At 44.1% G+C, this 26178-nt stretch overlaps 1 protein-coding gene across 2 annotated transcripts in view; it reads left to right on the top strand.

The window, feature by feature from the left end:
* The window catches only part of BACH2 (BTB domain and CNC homolog 2), a 491078-nt gene that overhangs the window by 439710 nt on the left and 25190 nt on the right, over positions 1-26178 (top strand). For both annotated transcript variants that reach the window (XM_033939441.1, XM_033939442.1), the window contains exon 4: positions 11566-13092. In XM_033939441.1, the coding sequence (XP_033795332.1) occupies positions 11566-13092 (1527 nt within the window). The remainder of the gene's footprint in view (positions 1-11565; positions 13093-26178) is intronic.

Raw genomic sequence — 26178 nt, 5'->3', positions numbered from 1 at the left:
ATTGATGTGCAGGGAAAAGGGAGAGAGACAAAAGGGAGAAGGATACTGGATGCAATTGGGTTGGAGGGAAAGTAAGGGGACAGATGCTGATGGAAGTGGGGGGAAGGGAGAGGAGAAAGTGAAATTCCAGACCATGGAGAGGGAGAGGGAATGGAAGAAGAGGATAGAGATGCCAGACCACTGGAGGAGGGAAGGGAAGAAGATGGATGCCACACCAATGGGGGGGAGGGAGAGATGCAAGGGAGAGGCAGACAATTTCTGGAACATAAGAACATAAGAAGTTGCCTCCGCTGGGTCAGACCATAGGTCCATCGTGCCCAGCAGTCCACTCCCGCGGCGGCCCATTAGGTCCATGACATGTAAGGTGATCCTTTGCCTAAAACCCTTCAATCCCCTTTGTCCCTCTATCTATACCCTTACATAATCATATCTATACCTCTATCTGTATCCCTCAATCCCCGCATCCATCAGGAATTTATTCCTTCTTTGAATCCCTGTAATGTACTCTGTCCTATCACAGCCTCCGGAAGCGCATTCCAGGTGCCCACCACCCTCTGAGTGAAAAAGAATTTCCTAGCATTGGTTCTAAACCTGTCCCCTTTCAATTTCTCCGAGTGCCCCCTTGTTCTTGTGGTTCCCGATAGGTTGAAGAATCTGCCCCTCTCCACCTTCTCTATGCCCTTTATGATCTTGTAAGTCTCTATCATGTCTCCTCTGAGTCTCCGCTTTTTCAGGGAGAAGAGCCCCAGCCTTTCTAACCTGTCTGCGTATGAAAGGTTTTCCATACCTTTTATCATTTTTGTCGCTCTTCTCTGAACCCTCTCAAGTATCGCAATGTCCTTCTTAAGGTACGGTGACCAATACTGGACACAGTACTCCAGATGCGGGTGCACCATCGCACGATACAGCGGCATGATGACTTCCTTTGTTCTGGTTGTAATACCCTTCTTAATAATGCCCAACATTCTGTTTGCTTTCTTTGCGGCTGCCGCACATTGTGCCGTTGACTTCATTGTTGTATCCACCAGCACACCCAAGTCTTTTTCAAGGTTACTTTCCCCTAGTACTAATCCCCCCATTTTGTAGCTGAACATCGGGTTCTTTTTCCCTATATGCATGACCTTGCATTTCTCTTTATTGAAGTTCATCTGCCATTTATTTGCCCACTCCTCCAGTTTGTTCAGGTCCCTTTGTAGGTCTTCACACTCCGCCGTCCTAACCCTGCTACAGAGTTTAGTGTCATCCGCAAATTTTAGAAGAACATAAGAAATTTTATAAGAACATAAGAGACATAGAAAGAGAGCAGATGCCATATGGAAGAGGCAGAGAGAGGGCAGACAGTGGATGGAATGATGAGAAGATGAGGAAAGCAGAAACCAGACAACAAAGGTAGAAAAAAAATTTCTATTTGTTTTATTTATTTATTTTTGCTATAGGATAAGGTATTATTGTAGCTATGTTGATATTCGTTTATTAATAGAAAATGTAAATAAGATGATATACTGTTTATTGAATTAATTTTAATACATTTTTTACAAATTCAAAGACCATAACTCCTTTCTTCAGATCAGGACAGGGATACTGGAACAGCAGTATACTTTACTGATCTGAAGAAAGAGGTTTTAACCCCTGAAAGCTAAGTGAGAAATGTATTAGTCCAATAAAATCATGGGCACTAAATTTTCTTCCCGCCATGCCCCATGCCTCCTACCCAAATGCAAAATATAAATTGGTGGGCTTCCCAAAACCCTGCCAGCTGAAGATCTCTTCCTCTAGGAAGGAAGGGGGGATTTGGTCAGAGATGTTTGGAGGTTGCATAGAAGAAAAACTGTCCACTGGCACTGGTATGGTAATCTTTGTTGTTTGTTTTGAATTTTAAAATAAAAGAAATAAAGTGGAAATAAAGAAGTAAATAAGAAAATGGGTAAATACATGGGGCGAGGCATGGTGGGAGTGGGGGCAGGGGGCCTTCGACAAATTAATCCTGCCCACAGAAGATGGCCCCCAAACACCTGGTCCAGAGCATCTCGCCACATGAGCCATCTCGATCGCTTCGGTCACTTGATCATGGGGATTTGTCTGTTCCCTCCGTACGGGATGTAAGACTTTCATCATCTAGGAATAGTGTTTTCTTTTTTTTTTTTTTTATTATTTTATTTATAACATTTTACAATATTGCCAAGCATATACATCTTGTACAGAAAAGTGAGATCAAACTACATATTAAACTATAATTCCAAACTTAATATTGCTACAAGGAAATACCAATCTAGCTGTTCTCACACTAGTCCTCAATATTTATTGAATCCATTATTAAGAGCAGAACTTATATACTTCAAATTAATTAAGCAAGAAAAATCCTTGTCTAACTGAAGTGCAGGGAGCTAATTTCACATAGGCGTTATTACGTTGTTATTCCTTTTTCAAGACGTTTCATTGAGAGAAAACTAATCAATTGAGATGGCTCTGGGAGGAATAGTGTTTTCCACTGTTTTGGTCCCAGGGAATGGCACAAACTCCCAGAATATATTCGTCAGCGGCAAAATTTAGGGCTCCTTTTATCAAGCCGCGCTTAGCGGGGTTAACGCACGTGACATTTCGTCACGCGTTAACCCCCACACTGGCCAAAAAACTACCGCCTGCTCAAAGGAGGCGGTAGCGGCCAGCGCGGCTGGCGGTTTAATGCGCACTATTACACGCATTGAACCGCTGGCGTGGCTTGATGAAAGGAGCCCTTAAAAGACACTTGTTCTGTATGACGAAACACAAGGTTGAGATTGGCTGAGGGAGGATGAGCGGTGACTGTTGGGAGCGGTGTGCTGGTCACTAACGTATTCCACGGTCCGGCCTATTTTAGAAGGTGGTTTAAATGTGACGTGCAATTTTATATTTTGATGTACTTTACCATCTGGCCAGTTTTCTTAGGCTACAATGATGTATGTGGTAGAAGCGACTTGCATGGCTCATGTATTTTTATATCCCTTATGGTAATGTTTTTGTTGATGTGTATTGAATGTATGGTGCGATCCCCACCCGGAATATTGCGTCCAGCAGTGGTCGCCGTACTTGAAGAAGGACCAAGCCAAGCGCTGTTATGATCAGCACCAATTTTTTTAGGCTCTTTATGTGGGTTTTGGGGTTTGTTTTTTTTAATGGATGTGTTACTACATTTTATGGAAACTTTTATGCTCTGAACTGCTTGAGCCAAATCCAATGCCAGTTTTACTCAATTTGCTTTTTAGTTTGCTCCTGCTGTTTTGATAAGCATCCAGCTGCTGCGCCAGCTGTGCAGTTCAGATCTGCATAGCATTCCCCACCAGCATCAAACAGGATGTTGTTATTGTTGCATATATAAAATCAATTTTCAGCAGAATGTCTGCCAAACAATTTGAAATGCCTAATCTAGATGTTTCAAAAAACATAACTGACCATGTAATATAAACAAGCCTTTGAAGGGTGGTCAAGAAAAATTTTTCTAAAATTACTCAGAGATATGAAACTCTGAAGGGAGTGTTATGTGTAGGTCGCCAAAATACTCTATTTTACTTTATATCTTGGATTTGAGATCCTACCATATATGTTTTATATGACCCCTCCATATATGTTTTTTCCTTAAATGTTTCTCTTTCTTTTCTTAAAAATTGTAGTTCACCCCCTTTGCCTTTTGTACCAGTTTGTAATAGAATGCCAAAATTTGTCTATATTGCCTTGTTTGTTAATTGTTATTTTAAAACCAATTGTTATACGCATTGAAATATATGATATTGCGTAGATAACAAATTCCAATAAACTTGAAACTTGAAGGGAAGGCTACAAGACCTCCCTTGGGTAAAGAGTTTACCTTCCAGTCATTGTTATTCTATGACAACCTGGAAAGGCTGAAAGGTTCAACTATTTCAAAAGTTCAAAATAACTGGTTTGTTCTTGTTGTTCATATCATGCAAACGTCACTGCATACTTGATGAAAAAGTCCACTTAGCTGTTAAACAGGAATGAGGGGGGGTCCCAACGTGGCCCCGTTTCGTTCCCTGCTTCAGGGGACCCGATGTAAGCTGGTTCAAATTGAATCCAAGTTAATACTAGTGCTGAAATAGCATAACTGCGTGACTCGCAAACAAACGCATCATAGCTGGGGAGTCAAAAGAGATAACTTCTTGCGATTCGGACCACCGGTGTTTGTCGAACAATATCTCTGAACGTAATTCAGTAATTTAATCTAGATGTTTGGAATTTCTGGTATACCACTGAATACACAGGTATACATAAATGTTCTGCTATATACGCAGAGTCCTAAAGAAACAGGATCCCCAGCATAATTCCAAATAACCCAAAAACAAATCAAATGTATTTTATTGGGCAAAACAGGATATACAAAGCTTATGATCAAAGATATACAGCACAACCGTGAAGGGGGAAAAAAACCCATGATGACAAAGCATGTACACCCTGTTCCCTATTTATAAGCAAACGCTCAACTTAATATCCCCCAACCATTTAGAAAAGCTTATATTTTCAAGAATAAATAAAATCATACAGAGCAGAATTCAATCCACAGGTAAGAGCAATGATAACACCCTCCTTCCACCCCCGTTGTATGCAAATTAGAAAGAGGAAAACTTTTTTTTATTTTATAATTCTTTATTCATTTTTGTATGTTACAACGAGTGTATCAATTAAACTCATATAAAACTTAAAGATACACACTTGATTAACTCACATATTAGCATCAAATTTAACATTTCATTAGGAAATTAGTATTCTATAATGTTAAAATATTATGTAAGAAATCTAAATTTATATCATTCTTATTGAATATAATAATCCCCCATCCCTCCCTCCCAATTCAATAATACATAAAATCATCTTTATTGTGAATTCATTCAAATATAGAAAGAGGAAAACTAATGAAAAAGAAGTCGCGTATTTGGGAAAAATATATAAAAAGAAAGGAACGGGAAAAGGAAGATACAGGACTCCCCCCAAAATTTGCGGACGTTATGTTCGCGGAGTGACTGCGAATGTTGAAAAACCACGAATATCGGAAGAGTGCTGTAATCGGCACTCCTCCTCCTCTCTTGCTCCGTCCCCAATTTAAAGAAACAAAAAAAGTTGCCTTCTACCTCCGGTCTCATGCGCGCCTCATCAGGCCCACAGAAGACGCCGCAGTTTGGTCTTGAGCATGGTGCCGAGTGCCGACCCTCGAGGTTTCCCCACCACCAGCCCCGGCAAAGGTGCCCTGGTTGCCTTAGTCGGCGGCGTCTTCCGGAGATTGGTGGCGGTGATTTATCTGCTCAACGTGTAGTGGGGAGGGAGCACGGGAGGCGCGCGGTCAGGGAAGACCGCGGGTTGGGGAAGGGAAGGCTGGCTGAGCGTAGAGAACTTTTCCGGAAGAGGCAGTCAGAAAATACCACGAATGACTGAGTCTGCGAATCGCGAACCGTGAATTCACGGGGGGTATACTAGGCATTGTAAGGAATTCTGCTTTTGAGCGTTGTATGGGCTTCGGATAGACGTGAGTTCTATGGACGGAACATAGGCATGCTTTGGATGTTTCCAATGCGATCTGCTAAATAGGTTTCTGGGTTTTTATTTTTGCTTAATTAAGCTCAAAATATATAGATTCAACTTGTTAAATATCAGACTACGATATCTGGAGGGAGAGCATCTATGTAGTATTTCCAGATGGACCAAAAGCGTTTCTTTCTTTTGAAAGTAAGACAGGCATCTCTAGCTTCCCAGGTCAATATCAAGGCATCTTGTTTCTGCACTGCCAATATGTCGGAGGTTGATCCTGCACCCCATATTAATAATATACTTTTCATACCAACAATACAGGAAATGTACTATTATTTAAAAAAATTACTATTATTGGCAGGTGTTACTGCAAGATGCTGTAAAAACTGGATGACCCCTGCTTTCAAAATGACATCATTCAGGAAGTATTTATTTATTCACTTTTCGATACCGTTCTCCCAGGGGAGCTCAGAATGGTTTACATGAATTTGTTCAGGTATTCAAGTCCCGATGGGCTCAGAATCTAGCTAATGTACCTGGGGGCAATGGGGAGCAAGTGACTTGCCCAGGGTCAGAAGGAACAGCGTGGGCCTGCACCCACAATCTCAGGGCGCCGAGGCTGTAGCGCCAACCGAGGCGCCAACCGAGGCTGCATTCTCAGACATAGTATGGTAAAAGATAGCGTGGCAAACAGAGACAAAGATGGCATGATAAAACATGATATGGTGAGACAGAGCACGGCGAGTATAGTTGGGCAAAACATAGTATCACAAAGCATGGTTGATGTAGCATGACATGACTTGTCAAAATGGTCAGGCAAGCGTGCATGGCGAAACATAGCATGGAAGACATGGAGGGGCAAACCAGGCAGGAGAGATCGTAGCATGGCAGATATAGGGTTCCTTTTACAAAAGGTGAGCTAGCGTTTTTTGCGCGCGCTAACCGCTACCGCCTCCTTTTAAGCAGGCAGTAGTTTGGCTAGCGTGCGCTAAAAACACTAGCGCACCTTCGTAAAAGGAGCCCATAGTGTGACAGACACAGTATGGTAAATATGGCGTATACTGGTATAGAATAGGCGGGCAGTGGTGAACATAGTAACATAGTAGATGACGGCAGATAAAGACCCTAATGGTCCATCCAGTCTGCCCAACCTGATTCAATTTAAATTTTTAAATTTTTCTTCTTAGCTATTTCTGGGCAAGAATCCAAAGCTTTATCCTGTACTGTGCTTGGGTTCCAACTGCCGAAATCTCTGTTAAGACTTACTCCAGCCCATCTACACCCTCCCAGCCATTGAAGCCCTCCCCAGCCTATCCTCCACCAAATGGCCATATACAGACACAGACCGTGCAAGTCTGCCCAGTACTAGCCTTAGTTCAATATTTAATATTATTTTCTGATTCTAAATCTTCTGTGTTCATCTCACGCTTCTTTGAACTCAGTCACAGTTTTACTCTCCACCACCTCTCTCGGGAGCGCATTCCAGGCATCCACCACCCTCTCCGTAAAGTAGAATTTCCTAACATTGCCCCTGAATCTACCACCCCTCAACCTCAAATTATGTCCTCTGGTTTTACCATTTTCCTTTCTCTGGAAAAGATTTTGTTCTACATTAATACCCTTTAAGTATTTGAACGTCTGAATCATATCTCCCCTGTCTCTCCTTTCCTCTAGGGTATACATATTCAGGGCTTCCAGTCTCTCCTCATACGTCTTTTGGCGCAAGCCTCCTATCATTTTCGTCGCCCTCCTCTGGACCGCCTCAAGTCTTCTTACGTCTTTCGCCAGATACGGTCTCCAAAACTGAACACAATACTCCAAGTGGGGCCTCACCAATGACCTGTACAGGGGCATCAACACCTTCTTCCTTCTACTGACTACGCCTCTCTTTATACAGCCCAGCATCCTTCTGGCAGCAGCCACTGCCTTGTAACACTGTTTTTTCGCCTTTAGATCTTCGGACACTATCACCCCAAGTCTTCTTATGTCTTTCGCCAGATACGGTCTCCAAAACTGAACACAATACTCCAAGTGGGGCCTCACCAATGACCTGTACAGGGGCATCAACACCTTCTTCCTTCTACTGACTACGCCTCTCTTTATACAGCCCAGAATCCTTCTGGCAGCAGCCACTGCCTTGTAACACTGTTTTTTCGCCTTTAGATCTTCGGACACTATCACCCCAAGTCTTCTTATGTCTTTCGCCAGATACGGTCTCCAAAACTGAACACAATACTCCAAGTGGGGCCTCACCAATGACCTGTACAGGGGCATCAACACCTTCTTCCTTCTACTGACTATGCCTCTCTTTATACAGCCCAGAATCCTTCTGGCAGCAGCCACTGCCTTGTCACACTGTTTTTTCGCCTTTAGATCTTCGGATACTATCACCCCAAGGTCCCTCTCCCCGTCCTTGCATATCAGCTTCTCTCCTCCCAGCATATACGGTTCCTTCCTATTATTAATCCCCAAATGCATTACTCTGCATTTCTTTGCATTGAATTTTAGTTGCCAGGCATTAGACCATTCCTCTAACTTTTGCAGATCCTTTTTCATATTTTCCACTCCCTCTTCGGTGTCTACTCTGTTACACAAATCTTATTTCTTATTTCATTAAGTGTCAATCTGTAGAAACGAAATGCTGTGTTTTGACATTGTTTCAGATCATTGATTGAACCATATCCACATCGTTCTCTGCTTGGTAGGGCTGAGAACTTTTCAGCACCCCCTCATAGACCTGACGTAAAGGGGCATGCTTAAATCTAGGTGCATTGATACATGGTTTACACTAGGATTCTTACTACCCGGATCAGTTAGGTGCCTAAATTGTTATAAACTTGTCCTTCATACATATAGATTAATGGTTATAGGTATATTCATCACTGCTGACTTTAAGGGCAACTCTGTATAAGGCACACTTGCATCTAATGGTCATAAATGCAAAACAGGTGCACTTGCTTAAATTCTGTTCTGTAAGCTGCTACTACTACTTTTTATCACTTCTATAATGCTGAACAGCATACACAGTGCTGTACATTTTGACATTTAATAGACAGCCCCTGCTCGGAAGGCTTACAATCTAACTTGGACAGACAGACATGAAATAGAGGGTTGGGGATGCAGAACTCAAGGTGAGAGGAGTCAGGAGTTAAAAGCAGTCTCGAAGATGTGGGCTTTTAGCTGGTCCTTGAACACTGCCAGAGACGGAGCCCGCTGTAAGGATTCGGGCAGCTTGTCCCAGGCATACGGTGCAGCAAGGTAGAAGGGATAGAGTATGGAGTTGGCAGAGGAGGAGAAGGGAACAGATAGGAGGGACTTACCATTTGAGTGGAGCTCGCGGTGGGGGGGGACATAGTGATAAGCTCGTATATAAGTGGCATAGCATACAATTGCCTGAAAAACTACCTATTATCTTACTGTATATACTCAAATATAAGTCAATCCGAATATAAGTCGAGACCTCCTATTCCCCCCCCCCAAAAAAAGAAGGAAAAATGGTTGACTTGAATATAAGTTGGACGGCTTAATATTCAAGTGCCCTGCCCTGGCATGCTTTGCATCCAGCTCCCTTTCTGCCAGGCACTTCACCCAGCACCCTTCCCTCCCTCCCCTGTCAGGCCCTCAGACCCCTTCCTTCCTTCCTTCCCTCCCCTGTCAGACTCTGCACCCAGCACCCTTCCTTCCCTCCCCTGACAGGTCCTGCACCAAGCACCCTTCCCTCCCTTCCCTGTCAGGCATTGCACTCGGACCCCTTCCTTCCTTCCCTCCCCTGTCAGACTCTGCACCAAACACCCTTCCTTCCCTCTCTCCTTCCCTCCCCTGACAGGCCCTGCACCAGCACCCTTCCTTCCCTCCCTCCTTCCCCTGTCAAGCACTGCACCCAGCTCCCTTCCTGTCAGGCACTGCACCCAGCTCCCTTCCTGTCAGGCACTGCACTCAGCACCCTTCCCTCCCTCCCCTGTCAGACTCTGCACCCAGCGCCCTTCCTTCCCTCCCCATCAGACTCTGCACCCTCCCTCCCTACCAGGCTCTGCACCCTGCCGCCCTCCCTTTCCTAACTTCATACCTCTACTCTGGATTGCCGGTGGAGGTGCAGCGGGCAGGAGCAAATTTTCCAAGTTCCTGCCCTGCTGTTAACTGGCTGCCATGGGTGTCTTCGGCCGCTGAGAAGCACAAGCAGGCGCGCAATTTGGCGCTGCTGCTCAGTGCTGAGCGGCTTCCTTAATGGCTCCTGCTTAGGGTTACCAGATGTCTGGAAAAAACCCAGACATGTCCTCTTTTTAGAGGACTGTCCAGGCGGCTGGAGGGATTTCCAAAACCCACCAATTTGTCTGGGTTTTGGAAGTCCCGAACTCAGAGGCTGTGTCTGAAAGCCTTTGTGCATGTGCTGCCGTCACCATGATGATGTCATGTGCACATGCATATGACATCATCGCGTTGCTGTCCGCACATGTGTGAAGGCTTCCAAATGCGACCTTCGAGTTTGGGGAGATTTGCATGGGGACAAGGCTGGGGGTGGGGAAGGGTGGAGCCGGAGGTGAAACAGGGCGGGACTGGGGGGTGCGCAACAGGGCAGGGCCAGGCATCCTCTTTTTTTCAGAGGAAATCTGGCAATCCTACACCTGCTGAACTTCAATTTTAAGGTTTGTAGAGGGGTCGAGGGTTGTGGGGGGTCAGGAGTACCGGCATGGGAGGGGCTTGACCCTGTAGCAGGAGGGAGTAGGCATCCCTCCTTCTGATTTTTATTTATGTTTGAGAGTGTCAGGGTGTGGTGGGGTCCCGGTATTGGCGGGGGTGGGGGGGGGCTCGGGCAACTTTATTTTTCTTTATATAATAGGCTTTCCCTGCCTACTGGTTCAGCTGATTGGGGAAGGGGAATCTCCGATCAGCTGAACCGGCAGGACTCCCTGAAGCTGCCACAACTGGTTCAACTGATCAGAGATTCCCCTGCCTCAATCAGTTGAACCAGCCGGCAGGGAGAGCAGGAGCTGCTTTTTTCAGACAGGCTGGAGCAGGAGCTCTGCTAGTGATTGCTCTTCTAAGCAAGCACTAGGCATAGTTCCTCCCTCTTTTACCGGCTATGTTCTGCACAAATAGCATGCATATAATTTGCATGCTATTGTTCTGAGCAATCGCCAATAAAAAAGAAGAAAAAAAAAAATCGCTCCTACCATGCTATTTTTTTTACCGTGGTATCAGATATTTGTGCATCCTGTCCTCGGTCTGACTGATATTGCCTTCCGATTGTAATCTGATGCCACATGGTAGAGGAACAGGGTTATTAATTGCTGAGCAAATAATCACGGCTAGCTCAAGAAGATTGGCTGCTGATTTACATTGTTCATTTAGGAGCATTAGAGCAGTCAAGTTATTCAATTACACTTGAGGGACCTAGGACAGTGCTTCTGAACTCGGTCCTGGAAGTACCCCTTTGCCAGTCAGGTTTTCAAGATATCCACAATGAATACACTGTTCCCCCAGTCATTCACAGTTCCGGTCATTCGCGGATTTTCTGACCGCGAATGATTGGGCAGGAGACGGCAGCCAGAGCGGCAGGAGAGAGCAGCCGGAGTGCCTGCAAGTGAAGGAAATCACTCGCGGTATTCTCCGACCGCCTCTTCCTGCACTAAAGTCGAGCCTCACCAATCAGGAGCGGCGTGTCAAAGCAGCTCCTGATTGATTGGTGAGGCCCGACTTTTGTGCAGGAAGAGGCGGTCGGAGCATACCGCGAGTGATTTCCTTCACTCGCTGGCGCTCTGGCTGCCCTCTCCTATCTCCCCCCGCTAAAAACCGTATTCAGCATTCGCAGGGGGTTCCTGGAACGGATTCCCCGCGAATATCGGGGGGAGTACTGTATGCGTGAAAGAAATTTGCATATAATGGAGGCAGTGTATGCAAATCAAGTTTATGCAAATTCTGACTGGCAAGGGGGGTACTCCAGGACCGAGTTGAGAAACACTTACCTAGGACAATAGCAGTACTGATGGTAATGCTGGCAATTTCCCTGAATGTATGTGTGTGTTCATGCATATTTTTTTTTTTTTTTTGCAGGTCACGGCCAGGGGTTTTGGCCCTTTGTTGCAGTTTGCCTACACTGCCAAGCTGTTACTCAGCAGAGAGAACATCCAAGAGGTCATCCGATGTGCTGAATTCCTACGCATGCACAACCTGGAGGACTCCTGCTTCCGCTTTCTCCAAACCCAGCTCCTGAGCAGTCAGGATGGCTTGTTCCGGTGCAAGATGGAGGCCCCCTGCCAGAGAATGCATGACGGAGAGAACTCGGACGGCGAAGATGAGACCATGGAGTCCGAGACCTCAAAGATATTGTGCCCTCGGGAGAGGACGCACCAAGCACCCTTCGACTCTGAGGCCAGCGGCAGGGCAGCCTGCAAGGAAGCCGTGCTGCCCAACTCTGACACGCAGAGGGACTGCAGGGACAATCTGGACAAAGACGCAGTGACGCGATACCCAAGATACAAAAAATACCAGATTGCTTGTTCCAAGAATGTTTCCAACACATCACACGTACGTACCTCAGGTTTTGCAAGCGCATTCAGAGACGAGAGTTCTGACAATGGCCTTAAACCAGGACTTGCTCTATCGCAGATCAAAAGCGAACCACAGAATGAAGACAATGAGGAAGATAGCATCACGCTGTGCTTGTCTGGCGATGAAACTGACATCAGGGAGAAAGAAGGGGACACTGAAATGGACAGGAAGCTGCCCAGCCCTATTTGTGTGGATGGCTCAAAAAGCGGGCCCTCCCCTTCCTGCTTAAGGTCTTTTTTTAGCATAACGAATGACTTAGGGTTAGCTGGCTCGCCCGCTGCCTCCCAGCAGCATATTGCCAGGAGTCCAGCGTGCCCTATGGACAAGGGGGCAACTCAGGGTGACCACAATGCTGATTACAGTCCTTTCGATGGGAACTATGCACCTCAGAAGGATGCTTCCAATTTCATGGTGGATTCGCCTCTTGGGGGGCCTGGCTTTGAGCCCAGCTGCAAGCAGGAAGGCGAACTGGACAGGAGGAGCGTAATATTCTCATCGAGTGCTTGTGACCAAATGAGCACGCCGGTGCAGTCCTATCCCGGCATGAACAGTCTGGACAAAGAGCTTTCTGAGCATGTGCCAAAAGGTCTGTGGGCGGGAGCCAGCCAGTCGCTTCCGTCCTCGCAAACCTACTCTCACGGTGGGCTGCTCTCGGAGCATTTGCCAGGGAGGGTGCGACCCAACACCAGCTGCCCGGTGCCAATTAAAGTTTGCCCTCGCTCCCCGCCCCTGGAGACCCGAACAAGGACATCTAGCTCATGCTCCTCTTACTCCTACGCAGAGGATGGGAGTGGCGGCTCTCCTTGCAGCCTCCCTCTCTGCGAGTTCTCTTCCTCCCCCTGCTCCCAAGGAGCCAGATTCCTGGCTGCCGATCACCAGGAGCCAGGCGTCATGGGCGACGCCATCTACAGCCAAGTCAGACCCCAAATCAAATGCGAACAGTCATACGGGACAAACTCCAGTGACGAGTCCGGATCGTTCTCAGAAGCGGACAGCGAGTCATGTCCTGTGCGAGACCAGGGGCCTGAGGTAGGACATTTATATAAGTAAAGCATGATTTACATGCACAGAGATTATTGAGGAACGCTTGCCCTGGGCCTTTTTTTCCCATAATTTTGCCTTCTTTCCCACTCCAAGCTTTTTTTTTTACAGAGACAAATATCTTCAAATGTTTGAGTACCTGAATAAATTAATGTAAACCAGGGATCTCAAAGTCCCTCCTTGAGGGCCGGAATCCAGTCGGGTTTTCAGGATTTCCCCCATGAATATGCATGAGATCTATGTGCATGCACTGCTTTCAATGCAAATTCATTGGGGAAATCCTGAAAACCCGACTGGATTCCGGCCCTCAAGGAGGGACTTTGAGATCCCTGATGTAAACTGTTCTGAGCTCGCTTGGGAGAACAGTCTAGAAAACGGAATAAATAAATAAATGATTCTGTAAATTAAAGTTAATAGAAAGCATTTGAAGTAATTGGAGGGGGAGAGGAGCTTAATCAGGAGTCCTCTAGATAGATAGAATTGTGCAGATTTGTAATTCCAATTGCAAGAATTTCTCTTTGGTTCTTTGGTCTTTGGTTTTAGGTTCAAACAATTTTTATGGATGCAAACAACAACAAATACAATGCCAGGGCACCCCAAAGATGCTCAGTACAAACAAGGACACATCATCTATAATATTATCACAAGCATGGACAAAAGAAGAGTAACATCAGCCAACCTCCCCCCCCCCCCCAGCCTACTCTACATCGGGCGAGCAAAATGAAGGAGAGCGGAAAGGCTCTCCGAGGCCCTGGACTTTTATGAGCCTTGAAGATGCCGCACCACCTCCTCCCCCCACCCTGCCCCCCATTCTTAAATTATTATATACATATCAAGTATGCATATACAAGAATAGAAAAAGAAGCAAGTACAAAATCATTTTCAAAGGCAAAACCCAAAAACAAAATTATTTCTAAAATTTACATCATGAAGAGATTGCAAAAGCGCATCTGAAGAAATTAATTATATTGGAAAATATCAGGTTAACTACATTACATTACATTAGTGATTTCTATTCCGCCTGTGCCTTGAGGTTCTAAGCGGATTACAAATTAGAAGAGATCTGGACATTACCGAGAGAATTACGTAACAATGATTACCGAGGGAATTACATAACAGTGATTCGTGTACTTTTACATGGTATGGTAGAGCAGTGTTTTTCAACCTTTTTTGGGCAAAGGCACACTTGTTTCATGAAAAAAATCACGAGGCACACCACCATTAGAAAATGTTAAATAATTTAACTCTCTGCCTATATTGACTATATATAAAGTAATTCTCTTGAATAGGAATCAAATAAACACAAAGAAAGTATTTTATAATTACTTTATTACGAAATAAAAATTATAAAATACTTTATTCAGTGCGAAACCTGGGCCTGTTTGGCTGAACACAAAGCTGATATTCTGGCTGGAATCGAAGAAAGACACACACGTAGCTCTTCGTCAACAGCTCTCAGTCTCTCTCTGTATTTGGTTTTTATAGCATACAAAAATAGACAAATATACCCTCCATCCTTTTTATTAAACCACAATAGCAGTTTTTAGCGCAGGGAGCTGCGCTGAATGTCCAGCGCTGCTCTTGACGCTCATAGGCTCCCTGCGCTAAAAACCACTATTGCGGTTTAGTAAAAGGTGACCATATTGTAAAATATAGACAGCAGATATAAATTCAGAACTGTGCATAGTAAGTGAAGGGAAGTTTTCATCTCTGGGAATTTACCCAGTTAACTATTAAGTTATTTGGGCAAATTCCTTTGAAAACTGTGGTAATACTGCCTCCACTTTGCTAAATTTAAAATAAAATCATTTTTCCTACCTTGTCTGGTGATTTCTGGTTGCACTTTCTTCTTCTGACTGTGCATCCAATCTTTCTTCCCTTCTATCAGCCTGTATGCTTTCTCTCCTCCACACCTCATTCCCTCCCCCAACTTTTTCTTCCTCTCTCCCTGACCTTTCTTTCTTTCTTTCTTTTTTTCTGTTTCTCTTCTTTCCTTCTGTTTCCCTGCCTGCCCCCTTTCTTTCTTTCTCCCTGCCGTTCCCCAAGCCACTGCCACTGCCATCGGGGAACAGGACCCACCAATGGATAACAGGCCCCAAAGCCGACGCCGACGCATGCTCTCCCTGACGTCAATTCTGCAATCGGAGAGGAAGTTCCGCCCAGCCAGGCAGCGATTGGCTGGCCCGAACTTCCTCTCCGACTGCAGAATTGACGTCGGGGAGAAGAAGACTTATCGGCTCGATAGATTAGATCGCCAAGACAAAGTGAGTTCTGGGTGATCGACTCACTTTGCCTTGGCGAGCTACTGGCGCCCCTGCCTCGGGCCCCCTGTCAGCTCCGGGCCCGGCGGCCCTGCGGCACACCAGGCAACATCTCGCGGCACACTAGTGTGCCGCGGAACAGCGGTTGAAAAACACTGTGGTAGAGGATTACAAATTACAAGATATCTGGATTTTTCCGAAAGAATTACATAGCAAAGAATCAATTGATAACAGGATACAGTGGAGAATATCAGTATATACAGGTTACAGAAGAAAAGTTACCTAACAGTGAAGGAAGAAGTTTGTTGGATACTGAAGGTAGATCCTTATCTAGGAATCAGAATATTTTTGGAAGGTATGGTTCTAGGAGTTGACTAATGTGTTATTCACAGGGGGGGGGAAAGCATGTGCGAAAGGGGAGGAGATTAGTTAGTAGGGACGTGTTTTTTTGAATAGAAATGTTTTGATTTCTTTTCGAAACACTTTGACGTCTGTTGTTTTGATCATCAGTTTGGTGATGGTGGGGTCAATTTTCGCTGCCTAACAAACAAAATTAAGACCCTTACATTCTTCATACCCTACTGATTTTAATTAACCTTTTTCATGCTCCAATAGAAATTTCTCCAGATGAGAATAAAAAAAAGATATATTGCTTACCCTGAAAATGCAAAATACATCTACAGGGGAAATGTAAAAAGAAACTTGCTCCAGTGGCCAAAACCCTGGATTTCAGGGACAGGAACTGTTTCCTTCCTGGGTAGCTCTTGTCACTTCTGGAAAAACTTGGCTTGACTGCCCGCACACACATCTCTTTTATGCTTAAAGTTATTCTTTAAAATAAGCAAATTATGTTTTTCTGACCAGCAAAGTCAAACGGGCAGATATTATAGGCTCCTTTTACGAAGGTGCGCTACGGGTTTTACCGCACGCACCGGATTAGCGCGTGCTAGCCAAAAATCTACCGCCTGCTCAAAAGGAGGCGGTAGCGGCTAGCACACGTGGTATTTTAACGCACGCTATTCCGCGCGTTAAGGCCCTAGCATACCTTTGTAAAAGGAGCCCTATGACTTGAGTGTCGGGGTTTTTTTTGGTTTTTTTTTTTTAAATTCTTTATTCATTTTATAACTTTCATCAAATACATCAACATTGGTATTAACATTTTAACATAGAAATATCACTTGAAATTCTACAATTAATCTTATCAAATTTAATTTATCCCCTTCCCTCCCATCCTTTTATATTTCATAAAAACATTTTCCAATAATAAATTCCCCCTCCCCCCCCACCCTATTTTTATTTGTACTAATCAGGGAAGAAAAATATATATACTCATTCTTTACAATATTCTGATAATGGCCTCCGCACATCCTGAAATTTATTAAAGTTCCCTTTTTGAATGGCTAATGTTCTTTCCATTTTGTAAATAGAAACATAGAAACATAGAAATAGACGGCAGATAAGGGCCCACGGCCCATCTAGTCTGCCCACCTTAATGTCCCTCCCCTACCTTTGCCCTGTGAATATGGCATACCGAATTCCACCAAAAACTAAAGTTCAGTCTATTCCAACTTTTCCAGTTAAGTGTTATTTGTTGTATGGCTATCTAATTTTTTTTAAATGAACAGGGGTCCAGAATGCTCTATGCAACAGGAAAAACCATGTTTGTCTCATAAGAACATAAGAAGTACCTCTTCTGGGTCAGACCAGGGGTCCATCGCGCCCAGCAGTCTGCTCCCGCGGCGGCCCATCAGGTCCGTGACCTGTAAGTGATCCTTTGGCTAAAACCTTACATCTCATCCTCCAAGACCAAATACGTGGCCATTGAGAAGCAGAAATTTGATGTTTAATCTCAATGCTCCAAATGTCTCTAAGACCTGTCTTTGGTTTTTTTATTCATGAATCCAGATATTAATTTGTACCACTGCGCAGCCTGGTGTCCCAGGAAGTCCGTCTTCTAAGAAAGTCATACGTTCTCCTTCTTCTAGAGCTGGACCACAATCATATGATAGTTCTAGTGTTAAAGACAAATACATAACCTTTTGGAACACAATTAAAGTGGACATTTCTAAATTTAAAATTCCCTTAAGGTATTTTCTAAGCAACATTTCTGCTGAAAGCAAAGGAGAAATAGGAAAATTTTAGAAAACATTAATTGTTAACAAGCAAACGGTTTTCTAATTGCTCTAATTTATGATGCATAATCAAACTATCCTTCACCGATGTGGTATTAATAGACCGAACTGTCTTCACTTGATTTTGCATCTCCTCACTAGCAGTTTTCAGTGTAGTATCATCTTGTATTTCAGAGATGCTGGAAACAACATCAGGGGAAAAAGTAAAGGGGAGAGTGTGGCACAGTGGTTAAAGCTACAGCCTCAGTACTCTGAGGTTATGGGTTCAAACCCCTGCTGCTCCTTGTGACCCTGGGCAAGTCACTTAATCCCCCCATTGCCCCAGGTACATTAGATAGATTGTAGGATAGATAGGGGAAAATGCTTGAGTACCTGAATAAATTCATGTAAACCGTTCTGAGCTCCCCTGGGAAAAGGGTATAGAAAATTGAATAAATAAATAGTATGAAAAGCTTCAGCCTCTGATAACCAGAGCTGGTATTGTGACATCATAATGCCTCATTCCACCAGTGCCTAAGAGCCAACCTTCTCAGTGATGTCACAATGGCTTGATTGTCCTATACTTGACTCACTTTTACATCTTGATTTCTAGAGTGATGCAGTGGTTAAAGCTACAGCCTCAGCACCCTGAGGTTGTGGGTTCAAACCCACACTGCTCCTTGTGACCCTGGGGAAGTCACTTAATCCCCCCATTGCCCCAGTTGCATTAGATAGATTGTGAGCCCACCAGGACAGACAAGGAAAAATGTTTGAGTACCTGAATAAATCCATGTAAATTATTCTGAGCTCCCCTGGTAGACCAGTGTAGAAAATTGAATGAATAAATAAATAAGTACATAATTGTGCAATTTTTCCCTTTAAGCAAACTCTCAGTCCAGGTAACAACCCATCAAATATCTTTTAAAGATAGTTCCCTCTCAGGAACATCTTGAATAGGTATAATTTCAACTGTATCAAAACTGACCAGTTGAATTTCAGCAGGATTACCAATCTCTTGAGAGGCCAAAGCAGTAGTCTGTACAAGTTCAGGTTTATCCTTCAACTTTTTAGGTACAGACTCTACCTGAGAACTAACCTCAGCAGGCACAAGCCTTATATGTAGTTTCTGATACAAGATCAAGCCACTGTGATTCTCATAGCTTGTACAGAGGGTCAGTGTTGGGCTTGCTACTTTCTAAAAATAATATATTAAAATTACTAATTACTGCAAGGAAAAATATTACAGTTACTAGTTGTTTTAATGAAAGTAAGGTTACTGTAAAAATAATATGCTACTCTTGGTTATTTTTTAATTCTTAGATATAAACAGTTGCATTGACATTCATCCATTATCAGAGAAAACATCTAAACAGAAAATGCTCACGTCCTCAAATATAGGGATCTAGTACAATTAGAAAGATACTAGTATATGAGCAGTGCAATAATCAGTCAAACATTATCTATATTGAGCACCAAGCAGAGCTGCCTTCTGGCATCAATGCCAGAAAAAAACACAAAAAATTTGTTCAGTCAATATGGTGGATCATAGGGATCTAGATTTGACGTGTCAATTAGAAATAGATCCAATGACAATTTCCTCATATCAAGGCACTGTTTTTGAAGTATAACACCAGCTAATGCTTCAACTAAAAAGTTCCCATTACAGCGAAGGAGCAAGTGCATTTCAAAATGCTTGTCTGTCATTCAGCATCTTCTTGGAGTCATATTTTGTCCATCCATGCTGAAAAGCCTTTCAACAGATGTACTTGAAGACAAATCTGTTATACCTCAAAAACAGTACCTTGATACGAGGAAACTGTGATACACTGATTACTTCATGAGAATTGTCGTTTAGAAATAGGTCCAATCCAGCAGCAACATCACTTCTGTCACTGCCATCAACATTATGAAAACAGAAAAATCATCTTCATCACCACGGTCACTGATGGATTAAACTGATGCAGTTTGCTCTAATGACAGCTTCACTGTCTTCATTGTTTCTTTGTATTTCATCTTCATTTTGTTGCTTTAAACCTAATGAAGGTGAAACAGTGGCAGCATAACTGCAGCCAGATTCAAATCTTTGCTGTCAAGATGATGATTAGAGTGGATGAACCAGAGGTGAGGCATATTTAAGGTCTGTACTAACTAGTCAGCTTTGTTTTCAAAAAGCCTAGAAGCAAAAAGCCCAAATAACATTTACCTTTACTTTGTCCAGAGCAGCTGCTAGTAGACTCAGGACATGGCAATACCCATCCAGAAAAACGATTTAATGCTATTTGGTTAAAATCAACTGTTAATTGACAAGATTTTATTTCTTTGCTGGCATTGACACCATGTTATCACTCTCAAGTTTGTGACTTACCAGATAACTTGCACCTAACGCAAATATTGTTGATTGTTGCAGTTGTATGGGTCTTGCTGCGTCTGGGTAGGTAGAACCAAAGTTTCAGCCATCATGCTGTGACTTTCTTCAGGAGGTTACTCATTTCACACGCTCAGAGCTGTGAACGGCTGCCACTGAGCCCCTCGGCATACCAGTTAAATAGTTACTCCTCCTGAAGAAGCCATGTTTGGCGAAACTCAGGACTGAGTTGAGAAGAAACAAAGTAACACTGTCTCACAAATTATCACATGGTGAAGGATTCCTGGCGACCCGAATTGGAGTATAAATTGTGGGGCTTGAATGAAAGAAAACATCATTTATGAGATACATGCCTTTCCAACCTATTAAAAGTTAGTCTGCTAAAGAAGTGTTATTGTTAAAAATGGATTATTGCTAATATTATCAGTTTATGGTTGGTGGACACTGAGGGACTTAAAAGTGCAATGATGGTCCCTAATAATCTTCCTGCGGCTCCAATGCGGGAGAGTGGGTACTGAGCACTTTTATCACAATTTAAATTAACATTTTATGAAATTTATATAAAAAACCTGGTGATTGGATGATTAGCGAATTACTTGTTTTCACCATAGGTATACTTTGAATATATATTCCTAGATGTATATTTTTTCTTTAGGAAAGCCACATGCCATGTCATTTCTACCTATCTAGACAACTGCAAAAATCATGATGCTATCCCAGTATGACAGTGTTTGTATTTTCATGTTCTTAGGCATGAAATTTGCACTAATGCTGAGAACGAAACAAGCTAACCTTTACCGCCTCCTCAGTTTTAGCATTAAAGCCTCGCTGTTATGCTCAGCCTTTTGGTCCTCTGTGCTGAATAGCTAATAGGTTCATAACCATAGCATTTAAATGTACTGTGCACTGGTGTGCAAAACTCATTTTTACATAGGTGCCCACAAAATTGTGCACTAAAGCTGAGTTAACCAGTGCACAAAGCAAGTGAGAAAAAGTACATTCCGTTCTTCACTCCCACCCTTCCCGTCCCTACATATACACAATAAAACAAATGTTGGATCATAGCACTAGAGACCAACTGAATTTTGGGTTGAATTCGGCACCGAAACCAACTCGAAAACTGGATTCGGGTTTCTGCCGAAACTAAACCAAAACGCTTTCTCCCCACACCCCACTTGTGCTCCCCCTCTGTTACTGCTGTGCTCCCACCCCACAGAAAACATGTCACCCTCCCCCCAGCAGAGTCTTGGCTCACTAGACCGTTCGACTGCCTACCTTAACAAACCCTGGTGGTCTAGAGCAGTGTTCTTCAACCGCCGGTCCACGGTGCGATCAGTGCGGCGTTATCTTCGAGCCAGCTCCCTCTTCCTAACTGATTCAGTGCACAAAGCCACGGGCAGCGGCTCCTACAGGCATCCTGCGCCTGAACCGGGAGCCTTCTCTCTGACGTTGCAACGTCAGTGGGAAGGCTTCCAGGTGAGGCACGGGACATGCAAGGTGCAATTAGTACTATTATGGGGGTGGGGTCTGGGGTGGAGATTTGGTAGAGATGGGCAGGGTCTGGCCCACAACTTAGCCCAGTGTTCTTCAACCACTGGTCCACGAACCGATGCCGGTCCACAGAATAATTATTTTATTTCTGCCGATCCCTAGGTGTAAAAAGTTGAAAAACACTGGTCTAGAGGCCTTTTCGAGGGCAGGAACAGAGTCACTCCTGCATATGCTGGGTGCCAATCTCAGAATGGCTGCCAGGAGACTTCCCATGGCATTCTCAGCAGTCATTTTGAGATTGGCACCCAGCATTTGCAGGAGAGACTTCATTCCTGCTCTTGAAGAGGCCACTAGACCACCAGAGTTTGTTAAGATACGTCCAGGAAGGGCCTACAGGGTGATCAGGCAGCCGGGGGGGGTGGGGGCAGGTCTCTGCTAATGGAGGGGAAGCAGTGGTGGATGTTTTCTGCTAGGAGTGAAGCAGGCATGTCCTTTTTGGTTTCAGCCAAAATTAAGCTGCGAATTTTGGCTGCAGATTCGGTTTCGGCTGGAACCAAAACCACTGCATGAAAGGGGAGAGCCCCAGCCATTACTCAAGAGTGACAACTACCAGGTAGCTCAAGGACATGCTCACCCCAGTCTGCACTCTCGACTCGGTGCCATCACTGTAGTGTGTTGGCTAGATGAAAAAAAAAACCAGGGAAGAGCCTGGCTGAGAGCAGCAGAAGACCAAGGCAGGAAACATGAATTCCAAAGAAAAGGGGAAAGCTTCAGGAGGAAAAAAAACCCCAAACCTATGCAGTTGTCTAGAATGCTCCTATTTTATTTTTATTTTGACCTATACCTAATAGGTGTCTAAATTTGTGGTATATAGTGCTGAAAATGAAGAGAAAACAAAGGTACCAATCAAATTGACCTTTCCCTTACTTTCGAGAGAGAAACTCACGTTGTAATCCAAACTTTGCTCTCGTCTTCCTGGCTCACTTCCTTCTCTTCCCCCCACTCAACGGTGAGCCAACGTGTACACATGGGCACAGCTGATATAAACAGTGCTGGTGCCAGCTTGGCATTGATTTGGAAGGCTTCATAAGAAGTAAGTGATTACGACGGGCCCTTTCCCGGAGCAGAACTTGGCCGGCACATATACAGTTGTCTTGGGAGGTTTTTTTTTCATCGTTTTTCTTCTTGTTCTTTCTTTCTTTGAAAGAAGCCCGACCCTTCTGCATCCTATGTATCATTGCAAAGTACATAAAGCAAGCATGACAACCCCGAATTGGTTTCCAAATGTATCGTATTGCTAATGAGGTCTAAGTGTTTGGGGACAGGTATGGCAACCAGAGAGATTGTCCGCTGCACCCAGTCATTGGCTGCTTCGGCTCTGGGTTGGCTGTGACTTCACGCACGCTGTGTGAACCATTCAGATCATATTCCCCGTAAGCTTATTTGTAGCATCATTCCAGTCATTTGCCCATGTAGAGAAACTAATATTGTGTACATAACAACATAGGAATAGTCATATTGGGTCAGCCCAGTGGTCCATCTAGCCAACTATCTTACTTCCAAGTGTGACCAGGAAAGGGACTTGGGAGTTCTGATCGACAAGTCGATGAAGCCGTCCACACAATGTGTGGCGGCAGCAAAAAGGGCAACCAGAATGCTAGGAATGATAATGAAGGGGATCACGAACGGATCAAAGAAGGTTATCATGCCGCTGTACCGGGCCATGGCACGCCCTCACCTGGAGTACAGCGTCCAGCACTGATCTCCGTACATGAAGAAGGACACGGTACTACTCGAAAGGGTCCAGAGAAGAGCGACTAAGATGGTTAAGGGGCTGGAGGAGCTGCCGTACAGCGAAAGATTAGAGAAACTGGGCCTCTTCTCCCTCGAACAGAGGAGATTGAGAGGGGACATGATCAAAACATTCAAGGTACTGAAGGGAATAGACTTAGTAGATAAGGACAGGTTGTTCGAGAACGAGAGGGCACTCTCTAAAGTTAAAAGGGGATAGATTTCGTATGAACGTAAGGAAATTCTTCTTCACCCAGAGAGTGGTAGAAAACTGGAATGCTCTTCCGGAGTCTGTCATAGGGGAAAACACCCTCCAAGGATTCAAGACAAAGTTAGACAAGTTTCTGTTGAACAAGAACGTGCGCTGGTAGGGCTAGTCTCAGTTAGGACGCCAGTCTTTGACCAGAGGGCCGCCACGTGAGCGGACTGCTGGGCACAATGGACCACTGGTCTGACCCAGCAGCGGCAATTCTTATGTTCTTATGACCAATCCAGGTCACAATTACCTAGTGGAAACCCAAATAGTAGCGACATTCCAGCTACCAATCCATGGCTGCTCCCAGAAGTAGAGCAGAATTTAATATTGGGGCAGCTTGCAGGGAAAAATCATAGCACAGGTTTTCATCAATGATAGTAACTTTGAATGGAGAATTTAAGATTTTATTTGGGTGGGGGGGGGGGGAAGGGGGGAAGGGCACGGCTGGAGTTTCCAACATCTTGGTTCACTGTCAGTTCAGGGAGCTCCTTCTTTGCCCACTTTGGTACGCATGTTTGAGGAGGTTGCGCTATTGCCGGCCACTCTGTTTCCCGATGATGTGTAGCTTGGTTAGCAACACTACCCCCCCCCCCCCTTTTTTTACTAAACTGTGATAGCGGTTATTAGCGCAGGGAGCCACGCTGAATGCTCTGCGTTGCTCCCGACGCTCATAGGAACTCAATGAGCGTCGGGAGCAGCACAGAGCATTCAAAGCGGCTCCCTGCGCTAATAACCGTTGTCGTGGTTTAGTAAAAGGAGGGGGGTATGAGAAATGTTGAGCTTTGAAGAGCTATTTTAACATATCGGTTACTGCCTGGCAACCCAGGATAAAAACAATGATGCTTAATGTCAAAGTGCTATTTGCGTTTTAGACACACGAGAACTACGGGAAAGATGGTGCCTTATGCAGAAAGAAAATGAAATCAAAGCAAAAACAAGGCTGTAACCTGCACAGAGTGACAAGTTGCTAACTACCTTATTGAACAGACTAGACCAGTGGTCTCAAACTTGCAGCCTGGAGGCACATGAGCCCCCCAGGTACTATTTTGAGGCCCTCGGTATATTTATCATAATCACAAAAGTAAAATAAAATAGTTTCTTCATCATATGTCTCTTTAGCTATAAACGACAATATTATTATTAAGACTTAGCCAAAAGGAAAGATTTCATTTCTTTAATAAGACATTAACTATTTTTTTTCTGAGGCCCTCCAAGTACCCACAAATCCAAAATGTGGCCCTGCAAAGGGTTTGAGACCACTGGCTTAACTGTAACCATGACATCCTGTTTGTGATGTCATAATGCCTCATTCCACCAATAAGAGCCAACCTCATCAGGGATGTCTCAATGGCTTGATTGTCCTGTTCTCCCCTCTGCCCTCCAACCCAGCCAGCAGATTAACCGTTCCCCTTAACTCAGTGGTCTCAAACTCACGGCCCACCAGGTACTATTTTGAGGCCCTCGGTATGTTTATCATAATCACAAAAGTAAAATAAAACAGTTTCTTGATCATATGTCTCTTTAGCTATAAACAACAATATTATTATTAAGACTTAGCCAAAAGGAAAGATTTATAAACTATAGAGAGGTGTATTGTTTTTTAACTATTTTTTCTGCGGCCCTCCAAGTACCTGCAAATCCAAAATGTGGCCCTGCAAAAAGGGTTTGAGTTTGAGACCCCTGGACTAGATTATATTCTGGCCTTCATCTGTGTTCTGTATAGAATTTCCTTATAAAATGCATACTATAAACTGGGATTGGGGTTGTTGGGGGTTTTTTTTCTTTCAGGCAGTAGTGGGGCTAGATGTGGCTCTCAGTTTGTGTTTACCGTTCAAAGGGTATAAGTAGACAGTCAAACACTGTTCGTGGATTTAGTTGGCAGTCTGCAAGCAAAATATTCCACGTCACCATATCGAAGGTCGATTACTAAGCCCAGCAAGCAAAGGGCTGTTTGCTCAGGTGATCCTGGGCCAGTAGTGTCAGTTGCATTAGTTGTAATGACACTAGGTGTGTTACATAAGAATTCTGTTGCTGAGCCAGAACTTTCCAGATGGAAAGAGAGCAGAGTTCAGTGTATAGAAGCGAACCGAAATCTTTTCAGTTACGGCTCCCCAGCAATTCGCCTTAGAGAAGAAACAATATTAGAAAGATTTTTAAAAGTTCCCTCAAAAGCTTCTACATTGACGCTTTTGATAAATAATTAAGACCAAAACGTCAGACAAACATTACTCTACAGTACACGATCATTATTCTGTGGTGTTTATAAATTAGCCTATTTTGGCAATCCCGCTACCCCTCCCTTTAAAGTTTTTTCCTTATCCGTTTCTCTTTTTAACAAAATTGTAGTTCTACCCTTTTACCCGAATTTCAAGTTAGTCATGGTCTATGCCCTGTATTGGTAGCTTGGAATATTGCTACACCTTGGGTTTTGGCCAGGTACTAGTGACCTGGATTGGCCATCGTGAGAACGGGCTACTGGGTTTGATGGACCATTGGTCTGACCAGTCTTATGTTCTTACATGAGCCAAGTATAGGACAATTAAGCCACTGTAACATCACTGATGAGGTTGGCTCTGAGGCATTATGACATCACAATCTCAGCTCTGGAATGTTGTTCTCATCAGGGTTCCGGAATCTTGCTATTCTTTGAGATGCTGGAATGTTGCTACACCTTGAATTTTGGCCAGGTACTAGAGACCTGGATTGGCCACTGTGAGAACGGGCTACTGGGCTTAATGGACCATTGGTCTGACCCAGTAAGGTTAGTCTTATGTACCTTAGTGGAAACCCAAATAGTAG

Source organism: Geotrypetes seraphini, chromosome 3, assembly GCF_902459505.1.
Source record: "Geotrypetes seraphini chromosome 3, aGeoSer1.1, whole genome shotgun sequence".
In the NCBI taxonomy this organism is placed as follows: domain Eukaryota; kingdom Metazoa; phylum Chordata; class Amphibia; order Gymnophiona; family Dermophiidae; genus Geotrypetes; species Geotrypetes seraphini.
This window is presented reverse-complemented; position numbering and strand designations above follow the sequence as displayed.